General features: G+C 34.4%; 2 protein-coding genes across 6 annotated transcripts in view; one reads left to right on the top strand and one right to left on the bottom strand.

The window, feature by feature from the left end:
- LOC121322782 (2-hydroxyacylsphingosine 1-beta-galactosyltransferase-like) overlaps nt 1–18,747 on the top strand; it is a 51,696-nt gene that overhangs the window by 27,797 nt on the left and 5,152 nt on the right. The window contains exons 3-6 of one of the 3 annotated variants that reach the window (XM_041263094.1): nt 1,960–2,102; nt 8,611–8,687; nt 9,640–9,859; nt 10,896–10,953. In XM_041263094.1, the coding sequence (XP_041119028.1) occupies nt 1,960–2,102; nt 8,611–8,687; nt 9,640–9,859; nt 10,896–10,953 (498 nt within the window). Of the gene's footprint in view, nt 1–1,959; nt 2,103–8,610; nt 8,688–9,639; nt 9,860–10,895; nt 11,251–18,747 lie in introns of those variants that run through there. The other 2 variants (XM_041263080.1, XM_041263086.1) reach the window with 2 other exon arrangements.
- The window catches only part of LOC121322800 (EF-hand calcium-binding domain-containing protein 14-like), an 11,169-nt gene continuing 6,781 nt past the window's right edge, over nt 14,360–18,747 (bottom strand). The window contains exons 6-10 of one of the 3 annotated variants that reach the window (XM_041263123.1): nt 18,589–18,678; nt 17,502–17,622; nt 17,080–17,184; nt 16,014–16,190; nt 14,360–15,723 (exon numbers count right to left, since the gene is read on the bottom strand). In XM_041263123.1, coding sequence (XP_041119057.1) covers nt 16,015–16,190; nt 17,080–17,184; nt 17,502–17,622; nt 18,589–18,678 — 492 coding nt within the window. In that variant the 3' untranslated portion in view covers nt 14,360–15,723; nt 16,014. The remainder of the gene's footprint in view (nt 15,724–16,013; nt 16,191–17,079; nt 17,185–17,501; nt 17,623–18,588; nt 18,679–18,747) is intronic. The other 2 variants (XM_041263106.1, XM_041263115.1) reach the window with 2 other exon arrangements.

Below are 18,747 nucleotides of genomic sequence, written 5' to 3'. Positions count from 1 at the left end.
GAAATGTATAATTTTGTAGCAAAAGTTTTGCTTTTGTGGATGAGGAAAAAGTTACAAGAAAAGGATGTCTAAAATTATTTATTTCAGCAATTTTGTTTGCAAAACTCCAAAAAATGCTAATTAAAAAATATTCATTCCCTTTGACCATATCATAGTATTGTTTACAAGGTGCTAGAATTTTCAATATGATAATGCAGAACCTAATTCTAGAAAATGCTGGATTGTAAGTGAACATTATTAGGGAGGTATAAAAGGGTTAGGCATAGGATGCTTGCTGTCATTAACAATAAGTAAATATGGGAAAAAGTAAAGTTATCTCAAGATTTTAGGCAGAAAATGATTTATTGTCAAAGCTGGAGAAGGATACAAGAAGATTCACAAGCATTTGAATATTGCAATTTCAACTATTGTTTCTATTATCAAGAAATACAAGACTCATGGTACTGTCAGAATGCTCCCTCAGTCTGGAAGAAAGTAGGTTATTTCACTAAGAACAAGTAGAAGAGTTGTGAGGAAAGTTAATAACAATCCAAGATTGACTGCCAAAGATATTCAAAGTGAACTGGATGCAAGTGGGACTGGGATTTCCATTTCAAACACAGGTCAAGTATTGCAAAGCCACTCCTAGGAAAACGTCACAAGGACACTTGCTTAAAGTTTGCAAAATGGTATTTGAATAATGGGTTTGAGTTCTGGTCAAAGGTTTTGTATTGGTGAAACACAAATCGAGCTATTTGTTCATGCTGATAGTCATTACGTTTGAAGAAGGTCTGGTGAGCCGAACAAAGAAAAGAACAAAATACCTACTGTTAAGCATGAAGGTGGTAATATTCTTCTATGGGGCTGTTTTCCTCTAATGGCACAGGAAATTTAATTCCAGTACATGGTACAATGGATTCCATAGCATACCAAAAGATACTGGCCAATCATCTGAAACTCTCTGCTACAAAACTTAGTTTTAAAGCGCAACTGGGGGTTCCAACACAACAACGAACAAAAGCACACATCAAAGTCTACTTCAGAATGTTTAAAGAAGAATAAAATCAAGGTTCGGGAATTGCCTAGTGAAAGTCCTGATCTAAATCCAATTGAGAATCTTTATGTTGAAGACAAGAGAAGTCCACAGAATTTGAATGAATTGGAATAATTTTCCATTGAAGCGGTCAAAAATCACAACAGAATCATGCCAAAAGCTCATTGACAAATTTCATAATTGTTTAAAAGAGGTTATTATTGTTAAAGGTGCTTCAACTAGCATTTTTGGAGTTTTGCAAAAAAATTGCCGAAATAAATGATTGTAGAAATCAATTTCTTGAATCCTTTTTTTGTTCTTTTTTTTCCCCTGTCATCCACAAAAGCAGAACTTTTGCTTCAAAAGATTTTTCCTAAAATTCTTTGTTTTCGATAAATTTCATTTGGGGTATGTAAACTTTTGACTGTGTGTGTGTGTGTGTGTTTTTTAAAAAAAAAAAAAAAAATGTATGTCCATATTCCACCAGTGACTATCATACAGTACAAATACTGACGATGAAACATTTTAAGCTATAGCAATGGTATAATACTTTTGAATTTTGGGTTTATGTAGATTTCTTGATCAAGAAGAAACACATTGTGGTATTGACTTCATACTTGGAACCCAACTGTAGTTTCTGATGTAATCCCTTAGGTTCCATTGCTGATGTTACAGTGCAAATGTTTTCTTTACTCCAATGTTTTACCTCTGGCCGTATTAACACACACTTTGCCATAGTGTCTTTTATAGTTGGTACACAGCTATAATCTATGATTCTCTCAATAAAGTTACATTACACGTGGTGTCCTATAGAAATCAATGATACAGGTTAGATTTTTCACAAATCCATTTTGCTACTTGTTTACAGACTATTAGGTCACCTATGACATGCCCCTTAGATTATATTACAAAAACTCTTATTATATTTGGTTTCTCTGTAATTTTAGGAATTCCTAACATGGGCTGATACAACAGAAGAACATGGCTTTGTACTGGTATCCTTTGGAGCTGGAGTTAAGTACTTATCAGATGATATTGCTCATAAATTGGCTGGAGCACTGGGTCGGCTTCCTCAGAAGGTGATTTGGAGGTTAGTGCACCAATTTGTTTGTTCTCGGAGAGTGTTGCACATAACCCAGATACCCACAGAGTATGCACGTCACAATTTGCGTTCATAATTTTGTGATTAAACATTCAAAGGACATTCCCAGGCCTAGAACAGATTCCCAACCATAGTTACATAGTGCAAGAGACATGAGTCCTGGTGTAGAGGATTATAAAATCTAAAGCTGGAAAAAAAAAACTTTAATTTGAGCACCCAGTTAAATCTAGTCTCAAATCCCATTTAAAAAATACTTCGGTTTTATTTATATTAATTAATCACTAAGTGTGCGACCTAGCTTGTCTCTACAGCCATGGACCACAAGAAACAAGGTTTGATTGATCATTTCCAACAATTTTTTGTGTGTGTGTGTGTATACTAAACAAGGTTGACACCCCTGCTCTACAGGGTTAAATAGTCAACAGCAATGCTAAATCAACCATGTATACTTTTTGATTCTTGTAGAGATGGTTTGTCTATGCCATTATCCAATTGATTAAATAACTGATTAATTATTGGACTGTGTCATATGATTAAGCAATTTTTTACAAAAATTGACAATCATTACACATCTGATGAAGACGCACTGTCGAAACGCATGTTTGTTTTTTGTTTTGTTTCAATAATAATAAAACTTTTTTTAAAACAAAATGTAAGAGGAATCCAATGTATAATATTAGCAGTCAAGTCTTTTAAAGAAGAGATTTTTGAGTGTGCTACCAACTTCATCTCTACGAGCGTCATCAAGCAAAGTATATACGGTTGATTTGGCATTGCTGTTCACTATTTTCTAACTCTGTAGAGCAGGGGTGTCACACTCGTTTCGTTTGGCATGGGCCGGGTGAGAGTTATAAAAGCACAAAGATGAGCCCAAAACCTCAGTTATTATATTTAACAAAAATTATCGTACATAGCTTACTTAGATTCCCCTAAATAGCACATATTGATTGTGTTACTCACCATCACCTTATAGAACACGTGTGCAAACAAGCCTCCTGTGAGTTCCTTCACATGAGCAACACAATTTGTTATGTTGCTGGGATTACTGTCAATCGCCAACCAATCAGTTACTTAACTAGACCCTTAATTGAACTGGTAATTTGCTTAATTAGACATTTTTACTTGTTTTCAGCTCATAAACAGTTGCTGTTTAGGTTATTTATCAAATGTTATAGCAACCTTGAAATATGCAACAGTTCTTTAGCTGAAAACAAGTAAAAATATCAAATTAAGCAAATTATCAGCTCAGTTAAGGGTCCAGTTAAGTAACTGAGTGCTAGGTTGGAATGAAAACCAGCAGCCACAGGGGGTCCCCAGGACTAAGTTTGAGAAGCCCTGCTTTAAGTGGTCATATAGTCTGCACGTAAGTATATATATATATATATATATATTACAATTTCATTTATATTGTCTACAACAATCAAGGCTGTACAAACTACCATTTCCTACCTACCGCACATTATACAAAGTATTTACATGGTTGCCTTCTTGTTGTCCCAATGATTGAACCACTTTTACCACCGCAGGTACCCTAGACGTTCCTGAGGGTATTCAAATTTGATAGGTGATATTAGTAGTAAGATACAGGCCTCGATATGGGCGGGTGAGGATGGCGTCCCATACATCAGCAGCCCATTCGATACCTAAACCACCTGCCTTAACACGTTAGAGGGATTTTCTATGCGACAGTGGTAAACATCCAGAGAGGAGATCATTTATGTTTTGGTCAAAATGGTTAACCATGGCCATTCCCGTACGGTAACACCTTTCTTCATGTTGTGTTACATTAACATCATCCCTAATAGCCTGTAAGAGGGTTTTAATAGACTTTACCATTAACTATATTGCATTAGTTGCATGGTGCACCCTGGTGGCAGAATGCATCATGCCTTTTGCATTCCATGTATTTGTTACATCGTTATCTCGTTGGAACTCAACATTTATTCCATTCATGGTAGATTGGGCTGCCCCAAACCATCCTTCTAATTCAGACACTATGTCATGTCTTATTGAAGCAATCGTACTTTGTTGTGCATATTTTTCAAGACTTTGGTTTGATTGTTCTTGAAGTATGTTTTATACGGTGTGGTTAGTGGGTCTTGCATGGACTTAGTTTCTCTCTTGAGGTTCACTCTATTTTTGTACAATTTTTGTTGGAGGGGCTATTCACTTATCATACCAAGTCATTGTGGGATTGGCTCTTCTTGGAGGTACTTCAGTGAGTGTCCTATGTGGGTAGCTACAATTTGTGCCATTTAAGGCAATACTTGATTCAAACTTTGGTAATCAATAGTCAATCTCCATTTCCCTTTCCCTTTGGGCATCGACCAAATGGGACTGTTCGTGAGTGAGTTACATTCAACTACTGTACCCTGCTGTAACAGAATACATTATTACAGAATACAGTATGTAATAATACCCTTTACTGCTTCAGTTGCTTCAGATTTAATTGGGTACTGCTTCTGTGGAGGATGGGTGTCTCTTTCAATTGTGATAAGCACGCCCACTGCCTTACCGCAGTCATTGCTGTGCTGAGCCCCCACTTCCGGGTACTGTTCAGTCAAGTCCTGGAGTGTGACAGGGAAGGATGAGACATACATTACATCTAACCCTAAAATGTTTTGCTCATGCGTTTTATTCATGATACATTTCTACTGTTGCAGTGATATCTCCAATTTTTATTTCTATCGGTTTGTTTTGAAGGCAATTTGTGTGCCTCCATTAACACCTTCAATCGTTACATATTGTTTTTTTAAAGAGACATCCAAATTGGTGATTGTCACACACAACCCTGTATCAACTAACATTTTACATGGCTCAAAAAACATTCTTTCATCCCCGTCATCATTACCTTCCCCCTTTGCTCCGACCAAGGCCTCCACATGTCACTCCCCTATCTGCGCCTGCGGCCGTCGCAACATTCTTATGTATTTATTAGAATCTCCTTGCGGTTCTTCTGCCATTTTAGACTTTCCTGCAGCTTACTGCCACTTTCCCAACAAGTTAAATTGTGGCCGTCATTATGGCCACAATTAGACAATTGCTTAATTTTATTAATTCTAAAACTTGTTGTGAGTTTGCAGCTGTGACCTGTGCCATCAATATCTACTAATAACACTTTTCTGAGATATGTAGATTATAATTGGGAAATGCACAAAACTATTGGCTTTCTATACATACTTTCCTAAGATGCAATCAAATTATTTATATGAACATCTATAGTAGTCCAAGTTGACATGATGGCAGTACTATACTCCTGTAAATACTGTATTAATTCAGATAGCTCTCCAATTTAATGTAAAAGTCCCCAGTTGTTGTATTTCAGGAAAGATAAAACGTCAAAATACAGGTTATGCTTTTTACTGCATGTGAGAACTCACTCTTAATGTTTTCTGGTTTGTTTTAATTAGTATGTTTTACACCAGATATCACGAATATCATGACTCGGACATAAAGATATCATACAGCATTCACTGCATATAAAGATACCATACAATTATTATTATAATAATTATGGCTTTATAAATTTCTTAATTACAAAGAAATTTTAAAACAATATGTACAATGCAAAATATACAACACAAAACAATGTATACAATAAAACAGGTGGAAGGGTGGGTATGGGAAGGGAAGGATATATTTACAGGTGTGGTTTAATTTCATTTTGGAGGTTTTTTTAGGAATATATCCTTACCAGTATCATTCATATGGACACCCCCCCCCCCACCCCCCAAAAAGCCCAAACTGATCATATATAATTACATTGTTCACCCTGTGAGTTTGGTCTGTTCACCCAGGTACAGGGATCCAGGGGACCCAAACAGTCTGTGAGTTTTGCAGATCTTACTCCCTGTTACATAATGTGTGTGTGTACATATATATATATATATATATATATATATATATATATATATATATATATATATATATATATATATATATATATATATATTAATGCACCTGAGCTTTATGGGGAGATATTGTTAAATATAAGTTTGGTTTTTATGATTTTATACTGTAAATATGAAGCTTGCGGTTGCCAGCTGGTAGAGGAAGGCCGTTAGCTCTGAAAGTGGGCATGCACAGCCTGTATAGATAGGGTGTAACAGTTTGGGGAGTTACCATAGAGATGAGTATAAAATCTGTACTCGAGAGGATGTGTCTGAGTTTGCAGAGAGACAGCAAGGGTAATAGCAGTAGTCTTACAGATCTTCAGACCCCTGTTACAGGGACTCTGAATTCTCCCTTGTGGTGTTATTAATTTAGCTCAAGAATAAATCTAATGATTTGTCTGAGAAATTGAGTGCCTCATTCACACAGTATTGCATCACAACACAACACATATTCCACCCACTACCACTGATGTGCAAATAAGGGTTGTACATGCCTGGAAAACTTATTGCATTACTTACATTTGTAAAACAATTATATTGGACTTTAATACAGCTCTGCAGTGTTTATTTTTACCATGCAAAGCATTTCACATTTCTCAAACTTCTTCCCAACACTGTTGCAGAAGTTCCCACAAATGTGTTGCACTTGTAGGTTGCTTTGCTTTCACTCTTCTGTCCAGTTCATCCCAAACCAGCTTGATGGGGTTTAAGTCTGGAGACTGTGCTGGCCATTCCATGACTTGAAGCCTACCATCTTGTACTTTTCTTCTAAGGTAGTTTTGACATAGCATAGAGGTATGTTTTGGGTCATTATCTTGCTGTAGGATGAACCCTTGACCAACTAGGCGTATACCAGAGGGTATTGTATGGATCTGTAAAATGTTGTGGTAGCTGTTTTGGTTCAGGGTGCCACTCACTCTGTGCAAGTCGCCGACTCTGGATCCAGCAAAAGATCATTCACACTTCCTCCTCCATGTTTGACAGTTGGTGTCACACACCGAGGAACCATCCTTTCGCCTACTCGACGGCGTACAAAAACCCTGTGTGATGAACAGACGACTTCAAATTTAGATTTATCGGTCCATAAGACCTTTTTCCAGTCTTCAGTAGTCCACTGGCAGTGCTTCATGGCCCAGGCAAGCCTCTTTTTTCTTATTTTGCCATCTTAGGAATGGTTTTCTTACTGCCACGCGACTTGTCAAACCTGCAGCTCAAAGTCTTCTCTTCACAGTTGAAACTGAGACTTGCTTACTTTGACCAGTGTTAAACTGTGCTTGAAGCTGTTGTCCTGTGAGCCGCCTATCACGCAAGCTGTTGACTCTCAGAAAATTTGTCTTCTGATTCTGTTGTGGCTTTGGGTCTGCCAGACCTCTTCCTGTCAGAGTTTCCTCCAGTTATGCGAGTGTATTTATTGCTCAGTTTACGTCGACATAAACCCCTTGTTCACTGAAACAGAGGAGTCTGAGGAAGTGAGAGCTACAGCACTGTCTTCAGCATGACAGTCAAAAAGCAGTTTTTTGTATTCCATTACTTGGTATTCATCTGTCACTCACATTCTATTTGAGCAAGTACACGCCTTGGCATGTTGTGTGTCTTTTTTTGTTTTGTTTTTTATTGATGTACAGTTGCTTTTATTGTTTATAAACAAATGTTTGAGACCACACATTTATATTTTTATATTTAGGCTACTGATCGCTTTTGTGAGAATGTTTGTAATGTTTTGTCTGCTCCTTCCACAGGTGTCTTATCACTAAACTGTTATTTGATTTTCCTGTACCAGTTGCCATCACGAATTGTATGCGCTGTCTATGCTATCACCTTAAAAGCAAAACAAACTAAACCAATAAATGAACGCATGGATTAATTTAGATTTGAAATCTTTCTCTGATAACATGCAGCAAATATCACCTCAGTGTTACTGAGGACACGTATTTCCCCTCAACTTTGTTCTGTTACAGTTCAACATTTAGTTTCGACCTTTAGGTGATATCGCCACTTGTCTCTTATTTCCATTATGTCCTAGTTAGTTTGCACACTTTAACTTTCATTGATCAACAGTACTTTCCCATGTTGATACTGTGTACCTCTTAAAACCATGTTTTTTCTAGGTGTACGTTTGTATGTTTAATACACAGCCAAAATCTGGATATTTACATTTAAGTACACGTATCTACTGTGTTACATAAATTAACTTTTAGTAACACGTGTTTGATATTTTTGAGAAACTTTTTGTGGTATTTTCCATTCTTTCTTTTAAAGGCACAAGTGTAGCTAACCTACTTGCAGTAACACTGCTGAATTTGAGAACTAAAATAAAACCCACAAGGACAGAACAATAGCAACAAAAAAACTATCAAACTTTGTCTCTAGAGCATTCACAAAACAAATAGGAAGCCAAAAACACATTACATAAATCCAGATCTTTCATACACTAATCAGAAAGCTCACTGTAAATAATGATTCAGTTAATGAAAGCAACTCTCATAATGCACATTTCTAAGCAATTGCAGTGTTATTTCTAGATGCACAAAGTAGGGTTCTTTAATTTTTTTAATTAAATCTTATGTAATTGGTTCATTAAATCTTGTTTTGTTTTCCTTTAGGTTTTCAGGTACAAAACCCAGCAATTTAGGAAATAATACTAAACTTGTGGAATGGATGCCACAAAATGATCTTCTTGGTAAGTAGTGGTTTAAAACATGACACTCCTACAGTACAGTACACATAGCCAGACAATCTTGGATATAAATACATTCTATTAATTAACTATATATGATATATTAATTTTCCTATTTATGTATTTGTGTTTTATATTTTTAAAAAAATGTGGAAAATGGCTGTTTGTGAATTGTGTAGATAAGAATTGCCACTTATATCTGTTGCAAAACCAAGTGCCTACTATAATAATTTTAGCATTATACTTAGTGTACATTATACTGTACAGAGAGGTGACATAATAATGTTTTCTTAACATTCAAGCCTCCAATGTTAATTCAAAAACATATCAGCCCATGTACTAATTTAAACTCCCTTAGCTGCACAATCTATAGTTTCACTGATAAATTAAGTAAACAAAATGATCAGATTAAATCCAGAATGTGTTTTATTGTGGTTGTTGTGGAAACTTCCATTTTCTATATCAGCATTACGTCCTATCATACCTTTTAAAGGGGTTGGGGTGGACTAACATTATCTCGATTTTCGTATTTGTTACAGTTTGTACCGTTCACTTAGAACGACACAGTACATTAGAAATATTATATCTAGTAAACTCCCATTCTATCAATGTAGTGTTTTAAATATTTATTAATTTGCTAGTGGTCATATCAGCTTATTTATTATACTTCCAACAGTGTTGGTTGTATGTTTTATTAAGGCTGCTCTCCTTTAGCATTTAATATCTGGGGAGCGGAGGGGGGGATACTCAAACTTGAGGGTGTTCCTTGTGCAGTTTTTGCTAGTGTGGTGGTTGAGAGCCTCAGTAAAGGCTGTAACCATGCAGTATACTCTGCATCAAATGGAGTATTAAAATAGTCTCTCTTTAGGTGTCTTGTTTTGCAATCAACAATTGCCTTTTTTTTCTCTTTTTTGATGCCATGTTTTAAATTGTTGAACCATGTGCTTGTTTTAAGGTCACGCAAACATTAAAGCATTCCTTAGTCATGGAGGTCTGAATAGTATTTATGAAGCGATGTACCATGGTGTGCCTGTAGTGGGAATCCCTTTGTTTGGAGACCACTATGACACAATGACACGAGTGCAAGCTAAAGGAATGGGGATCCTTCTGGAATGGAAGACGACGACAGAAGAAGAGCTATATCAGTCAATGGTTAAAGTCATACACGATTCTAGGTAAAACAAGTCATATCCTATTATATTACCTTTCCATACTCAGGGGTGTACACAGGACTTGTGGCTAAATTTGGTGTGGAAGTATTTGAGCTTTTAAAGACAACAGTATTCTGTACTGTACTGTATTAAAAGACCATACTGTATTTCCTTTAAGTTGTAGCTTGAAAGACTTGAGTAGGAGGTGATGCTATCCATTACTTACAATATCTAAACCTCTACTGGTACTACATTCTTTGAAAATGATTAGGGCTTTGGGGCTGGTGCTAAGAGTCTCAGTATTAGCCACATCAGAAACACTGGACCATGCAGAGACCTACAATGTTTGAGATATGTTTAGGTTTGAATGCAAACAAGAAAACTGAAGCACTGTGATGACTCATCAAGTAAAGGACTTTGTTATTTATTGGGGGAAATTTGCATAGTTTTACCATACCTTGCACACTACCTCATGTCACCTGATTCAGGTACTATTGTGTACAGTTTGAAATAAGAAAACACTGAAGTGTTGCCACAATCAATTATAAGGTTGATCTGCTCATTTAAAAGGTACACTTGGAATGTAGTTTAATATTTTAGATGAATGTGAAACTCATGGATCTGGCTTGAACACTATCTATGGTACTGTATATATACAATATACAAGTGTTGGTAATGCGCGGCATAAGTAAATATTAAATAGAGATGCAATTGCATATTAAGTTAATGTTAAATTCATATTTAATAAATGTGCGATAGTTGGTTTCTTGCTAAATGTTAACCAAATGCCTATTGAAAATGTAATTGCATATCACGTTCATTTAGTTTTCTTACCCTTGAAAATATGTAATAATTTCCCATTGTTTACATGTTTAATTGAAGATACAGTTAATCTGACTTAAATGTTAATGGAAACTGACAAGGAATAACTGAACATAAATTTAATATGCAATTTCATATATATTTAATATTAATTTATGCCATGCAATATAAAGCATTACCCAAATGGGTATAGTGCATTTATTCACTTTAAATATGTGTTGTGTTATTTATTCTTTAGGTATAGACAAGAGGCTCAGTTGCTATCCCAGATTCACAAAGACCAGCCTGGTCACCCGGTAAGCCGCACGGTCTACTGGATCAATTACATCCTCCGTTACAATGGCGCCAAGCATCTTCATTCTGCTGTGTCCAGCATTCCTTCTTATCAATACTTCCTTCTAGACGTAGCTCTAGTTATGTTAGTAGGGGCACTTCTAATTCTGTATACACTGACCCGGATTGTAAAAATGATTGCTGCAAGTGTGTGGTCTAGCGCAGTACAAAGCAAGGCCAATGGACACTGCCATAATGGAATACCAAATGGTAAACACCGAAGAAACGGACACATTAAGCATGACAAAAAGGTAAAATGAGCAAACTGATGGTTCTTTAGTAAGCTAGACTAGTAAGCTAGTAAGCTTTAGTATTCAAAATGAGTTTAATGGTTTCACGATTTTAGCATACCTTTTCTAATTAAATTACTATACTGTTGCGCTTTTGGTAATTTAAACAAGCAAAACAAAATCTCTTTCATTTATTAGTATTTTACTATTTTCCCTATAAAACACCTTATTTGTTTCATTTGATTACAAATACCCAGTTCATTGTCTGTCTGTCTCTGTCTGTCTGTCACAAAAACACATGATATATTTCTTTTTAAAACATCCCTGTGTGTGTCCCCCAGGTGATCAATATGATAGTTTTGGTATCTTTTGTTTGTGCTGAATCCTCAGATTGCACAGTGAAAGTTTAGCACATCAGCAGTAACATCACTAAGATTTTAGTACAAAATCTAACATACAAACAATTATTGAGTGTTAAGACCTATTTGGACCGCCTGCACTGCGACAAGCAAATATGTAGTACGAAACACGCCACGACAAAAATATAGAACACTGAAGGCGACTCTGAAGCAGAGAAAAGGAAAAAAAAAAAAGTATTAGTGTTTATTTTTGCGATTTTTTTTTTTTTTTGTGCGCCAGTTAGGGAACTGAACAAAGACCAATCGGAGAAGAGTCGTCCATCTCATCATGCTGGGTGTTGCACCAAAAGTATCACTTTATCACAGGACAAATTGCATCGCGTCTGGTGTGGATAGGCCTTTAGAGAGTTTTGTATAGACACACTGGTTTCTGACATCAAAATCCCCAGACATTTGTAAGAAATACCTAGCTGTGTTTTTCTTGAAACTGAAAGACAGAACTTGCATTTCCATTCCAGGTAATTTTGATGGGCACTGTACATATTCTACAGGTATAAATATGCATCTAAAAATGGGGTTTGATAATATGAATGCCATTATGTTATTAATTGCACTGAAGAAATATATCAAACACGAGAATTACAACAATGAGAGAACATCACTTGATTAATTTTTAGTAGCTGGTTTCACTGGATTAAACAAATGTATTTGTAATCTTTGTCAGTGACGTCATGATTGCTTTTGAACATAAAGAATAAAACGAACTAGGCATGCCCAAAGTCCCAGATCCTTTCTAACCGCAGAATCTCACTAGTCCAAGCCACCTTGGACCATTCCTGTTCACATTAGTGACATACATATAAACAATTATAGTAACAAAAAAATTAAGTGTTGCTGGTATATATAATTTTATAATCATAATCTGTACCATACTACCAAGCCCTTGTCTAGTCTCTTTTTTTTTTACCATTGTGACTTGTACTCTACTATACATGTGCAGGTTAATGTTTGCAATAATATTTAAAATCTCTTATGTGGAAATGTAGTTTCTGCAGCTGCTATCAGCATACCTTTTATTATGACACCAGTGTTTTTGATTATAGGTCATTTCAGATTTGCAAGAGACTACTGTATCAAATTCATGCTTCTGCAATGTATAGTTTTATATGTGATGGCTAATAATTAATTACTTCCTGGACCTCCATATAATGCACTGGATAAAATTAAGTACATTCTAGTGACATTTAATGGAACATTGACATTGTAAATGTAATTGGCATACTTATACAGGTTTTGTTACTCTTAAACAGTACTCTTCCTAATTCAGCCTGGGATACACATTTGTTGTTCTTCTTATTGTTATTATTGTTTTTTTTTAATGCAGCTGATTGTTTTTAAATCATACCTTATGTGATGTGGAAGACTTGACTTAGTTGTTGCACTAGATCTTTATTTATTAATGTGGCATTAGAATCATGTCAAATTTAAAGCAACTAACAATCTTTCAGGTCATCTGAGAATACAGAAAACATTCAGGACTTGTACGGACTTGAACACTGTGATGTAAACATGTTCAGTACCCTCCCTGTATGAGCCACCACTGGTTGTGCAATATACTGTACTAGTAAAACTCTGCACAAATATTACTTTATTTTAATACGTGAACATAAGTGGGAGTTTTACGCACACTGTTAAAACAGTAGTAATACAGTTACAGTTGTTGTATTTACTTAAGGCTATGAATAGTGGGATGAACAAAAAGAAAACACATTTACGGTGTATGAATGTGTGTTTTTTTTTTTTTTTTTTTTAAATAAATCAGTATCCAGAGATTATGGAACATTCCAGTAACTTCAGTGCTGCTAAACTTAGCAGTTAAGTTATTGTGAATAATATTAATAAATACTAACAAATACAAAAATACAACTAAAGAACAGTTGGAATTTTTTTTTTTCTCTAGTTTTTCACACGTACGTAACCTACAGGGAGAATTGTCTACTGTTTACTGTATATATGACTGAAGATTGTCCCCTAAGAGGCAAGTGGTTAACTCTATCTGAGGTAAATAACCTGCTGGTGCACTGTTTTTACTATATGGCCCCACTGAGCTGTCTTGAGTTCCACAAGGATACCTGTATAGTAGGGTGTGGGGGTGTGTTAATGGTCCATTTCACTAGCGTGATGATTTTTAAGTGCTGGTCTTAAAGATCTTAAAGATTTTGTCTACTTGACATTTGTTGATATTTGTAAATATAACGTAATAAAACAACAATGACTGATGCTAAATAAACATTACATATTTTGTATGCATGATTGCCGAATTAAGTCTGCTCTTTTCTGTCCTGTGACGCATTAGGTCTTGCAAATATATGGAAAACCATGATTTACACTTTTTTGTATTTTTTTTTTTTAATTGTTTTATTTAGTATTTGGCAATTATTTTTTGTAATTTCTCCCAATTTTAGAAAATCCAATCCAAAATGACTCGGGGGTGGGGGGGGGGTGGAGGGGAACGCGAAGATGTAAATACAGTATAATCGTAAATCTCAAAAAACTACTCACTTCTAAATCTTTTGTAATCATTTTTGTATTACTTTAGTATAAATACATGTCAATTTGGATTCATATGTTGTTTTTTTCTGACTTTATGTGAACGAAAAGACACACATTTTCCTGTTTTCCCATTGGAAATAGTGATATTTTTAAATATCACTGTCCTGGTCACAAAAGCAAAGTTTGTGGGGAATAATAGCCATTTTCTATACTTTTGAGGCATAAGCAATTAGGAAATAACACTTACTACCCAGGAACAAAAAAATAAATAAATAAAATTGTTACACGGTGTAATTTTTCAACAGAACCATGCAGGGGTCACCACTTTCTATGTTACACATTACAATGTAGCCCAGAGATGATTTTTGATTTATTTTTTTATATAATTTTGACTATTTGCAGTATAAGGCATTCTTCAATCTCCATAACTTCTTTCACAGCAGTGACTATAACTGTACTGTTTCTTTATGAGTTGATATTCGCAAAAAAAAAAAAAAAAAAAAGAACAAAGCTTTGCTTGTAGTCCACACCCCAAGATATGTGATAAACTATTCTTCTTACTTACAGCACAAGAGGCACTGTGTTCTTTGTGAAACAGGTATTGAAATAGTTACAGATGGCCAGGGTTTCTCAAGGGAATCAAGATTTTGTAATGCAATCACTTATAATGCTTTCTAATGTAGACCATTACCAAATGTTGTCTTGGGTACCGATTACAAAATGCCCAAGCTGGAAGGTGCCATTTACAGAACAAAAGGAAATCAAACACCAGGTTACAAAATTAAATGATACCTCAATGACTGGGTAGAGACGTAGTTGTATTTGCAGATTTGGCCTACTGATATCCAGCCTAGAGGCAAGCTGGCTATTTTGCATATCTCTTCCACCAAGTGGTAGAAAAATAAAACTCTGAAGACTAAAATGCTGTATATGCTTTTAAGAATATCTCAAGGCCCTCCTGTGTAATGGACTATGTGGTTAAAAATGTTTATTCTCCAAATGGTATCCATTTTTTAAAAAACTTTTTTTTTTTTTTTCTGTTTGACATCAACACTCAATATATATGAATTCTATTGTAAAGTAAAAAACGGTTTATAGCAAGGTCAAGTTTATAGCCATACAAGGCAATTTATTTTTAATAAATGAACATTTAAAAAGCATATCCAAATACCCTTACATTTATTTTTATTTTTAATTTAAGTACATTTACCATTCACCTTAAACAAATCACATATCTATTGTATTTTTTATAAAGTCCTACTGACAAAAATGTAAGATGGCAATTAATACATAGAAACACACTAAAAGGCACAGAGTTTTACCCCTTAAATATGTTTGTTTGGCCTGTTCTCTTAAAAAAAAAAAAAAAAAAAAAAGATTACTACACTGTAGAACGATTATATTGAACAACCCTCTGTGACCCAAACAAAGAGTTCCCACTGCAAACCATAGGCGATTAGGTACACCTTACCTACCCCCCAAAAGCAAACTATATTCCAGCGATTTGGCCACTTCATGCAATTTATACAGCATTATAGTAAACCCTCTATTATGTATATAGCATAGGTCAACTTCATTCCAGTTCAGTAACCTGCAAAAAAAATAAAAATAAAAAAAAAATTAATATCATATATATCATTTTTTTATTATTATTCCTTTTTTAGTAATTTAAATGTCCTATGTGTGACTTCAGCTACATATTACATCTAAATATAGACTGAAAAAATTTCAGTATATTTGTACATTGCATCTCTTTGTTCATCTAAAGCTTGGGGGAAGAAAAAAAAATCTATTTTAATCGGATTAGAAAGAAAGAAATAATTAATATATAAAGTACCTATATTATATGCCTGGATAAAATAAATAGTTGTTTCTTTTTACCTTAAATTCCTAATACTTTTTTAAGCTCAGCCAGTGAGTATTTTTTGTCAGAATTTGTATCAGACTCCATTAGTTCCTCCTCTTTAGGTGCGTGGTGTTTCAGAGCATAAGTTATTTCTTCATAGGACAATAAATCATCTTTATTTTTGTAAGCATTGTGTAACAATAATTGCAAGCCTATAAAAAAATAAAAAGTAAATACATTTACCACAATAAATATTTCTATCACACAGAATGTGTTTAAAATGCTCATGATATTATCATGCTTCGATGCTGTTGTCGTGAACTTTCAAGATGACGACATTTTCGTGATACAATATTTTAATCCCATCAAGGGGTGGGTAAATCTCCTTTTCATGATAAAATAGTGTAATCTAAAGGGCTCTGTAGCATATTAACGGTGTTTCATCGCAAAATCATGTTCCTTGATAAAGACCATGTAATAAGTACTGTTCTGTCATGGCAGAAAGCAGCAAGTACCCTTATCATTCAAGTTAATGTATCTTTTAACATAGAGAAGCAGTGATTTTTTTTTTTTTTTTTAGTTCTGCCCCATGAAAGTTTATCATAATATTTTGCTCATTCCACATAACATGATACACTCTTGTGATGCAGATTATCTGCAACCCCCTTCATACATGTCATAAAGAACATTTTGAAGAGTAAGGCGTACATGTAAAATCTTTTTCACATGAGAAAGGGGTAGATGAATTGAAATTCAGCGCAACAAGATTTCATGACAAGAGCAAGAGAAATGTTTATTACATGTAATTTTACCCTAGTCTACCTGTAGGTTTAAGAACCTGTTACATCAGACAACACAATACATTATTATGTATATAATATGTAATAACTATTATTATTATTAACCAGGTTTATATTTATTCAAAGGAGTAGCGAACATTTGAAAGCAAACCACTAATCTACCACATATTCTCATCATTCTGGAGCCTTTGGTTTTATACATGTGGAAATTTATGTTTATAGTCTTCAAAAGAGTTTCACCTGAAAGCATTTTAAAGGAAATATAGTAAATATATTCTGAGACTATCACTATTGCTCTAACCTGTAGTGTTCATTAAAACAGGCATTTTCAGAGTACTGTTCTTTCTTGGAGCCTCTGTGTGTGGTTTTGTGGGAAATACTTTTGGACTCTTCAAAGTAGATTGACCTGAAAGCATGGTAAACACAAAACAAGGACAATCTCAGTCTTTCCAGATTCAGCCATGGACCATCTCGCACCGGGGATTTTTTTATTATTATTACAGGCACTGTCTTGAAAAATGACTCCCGAAATAGCTGCAGAAATGTACCACAGTATAGCTTCAATATATTGGTTTAGTTGTGTCAAAGCCCAGACATATAAATACCTTTTTTCCTTTATTTATTTATTTTTTTTTTACAAATACAATATGTAATACAATGTCTTAAATGGTACTTTACCAGGGTAAACATACAGTTGGATGTTTTCTAGGTAACAAATCTTACCCTTCAATTTAGATTCTGGAACGTCTGTCCTCGGCTTGTCTTGATGACTTTGAAGGTCACTTTTAAGATGGGTCACGTCAAGTATAAGCTGGGTGATCTGACTGGATGCATGGCTGAGGGCCTAAGAAAAAAGCAAGCAGTCATTTTCTCACAAATTGCTGATGAACACAGACAGTAGATGAGGGAGAAAAAGAAAAAAAAGGAAACCTGTTGATCCAGAAAATATTTTGTAATTTACAAGCACTAAAACAGAGCCTTTGTATACAATAACAAAAAAAAAAAAAAAAAAAAAAAAAAAACTCTAAATAGGAGAAATATGACCATGTAATGCAAATAGTTACACAACCAATTATTTATAGGTAAAGAAAAGTTTCATTTAATAATTTTGGTATCTACTGTGTTGCTAAGGTCTGCAAAAATACAATATTGTCACCTTCATCAAGTACAATCAAGATAATATACCCTTCAATTAAGGGTGGTGACAGCAAACTTGTAGCCTAATACTACCTGTTTCTCTACTGCCTAATCTAAATTATTGAGATGTACAGACAGTTGGCTGACTTCTAAGTGTGTGTGTGTGTGTGTGTATTATGATAAACCTTAACTTTCATTCTTGTTTGTAACTGAGTGAATAGCTTGCATATATTAGAGATAATATATATATATCTATATATATTATATAATATATATATATATATATATATATATATGTGAGTATTTCACTCAATGAATACGTTCTTTTATGCAAGTTAAGGTTATCATAATAGTAGAAACACTAGTGGAGGCATTTGAGTAAACATAATTTTTGAACTTTATGCAAAGCAATGTGTGTGTGTATATATATATATATATATATATATATATATATATATATATATATATATATATATATATATTATATATATATATATATATATATAATATGAATGAAACTCACATACAGTGCTGTCCCCAATACACTGATGAAGACATTTGCAAGGAATTTTAGTCAACATGATTTAGTTTTAAGATGGAATAGATCTATTAATAGAATTGTACTTAGGTAATGACATGGAATACTGTGTTAAACAAAACAAAAAGAACATACCTGTGCCATCTTGGATTCAAGTGAATCGGTATTTGCTGACATGGTGGATAGCTCATCCTCAATATTTTGTAACTTAGTATTGTTGTGATCCTAAAGATATGAAAGCAATCAAACAAACATTTCACTATTGGCAAGATCTCTCAATATTGGTGCATCTAC

The sequence above is a fragment of the Polyodon spathula genome, chromosome 1, assembly GCF_017654505.1.
Source record: "Polyodon spathula isolate WHYD16114869_AA chromosome 1, ASM1765450v1, whole genome shotgun sequence".
NCBI lineage: Eukaryota > Metazoa > Chordata > Actinopteri > Acipenseriformes > Polyodontidae > Polyodon > Polyodon spathula.
This window is presented reverse-complemented; position numbering and strand designations above follow the sequence as displayed.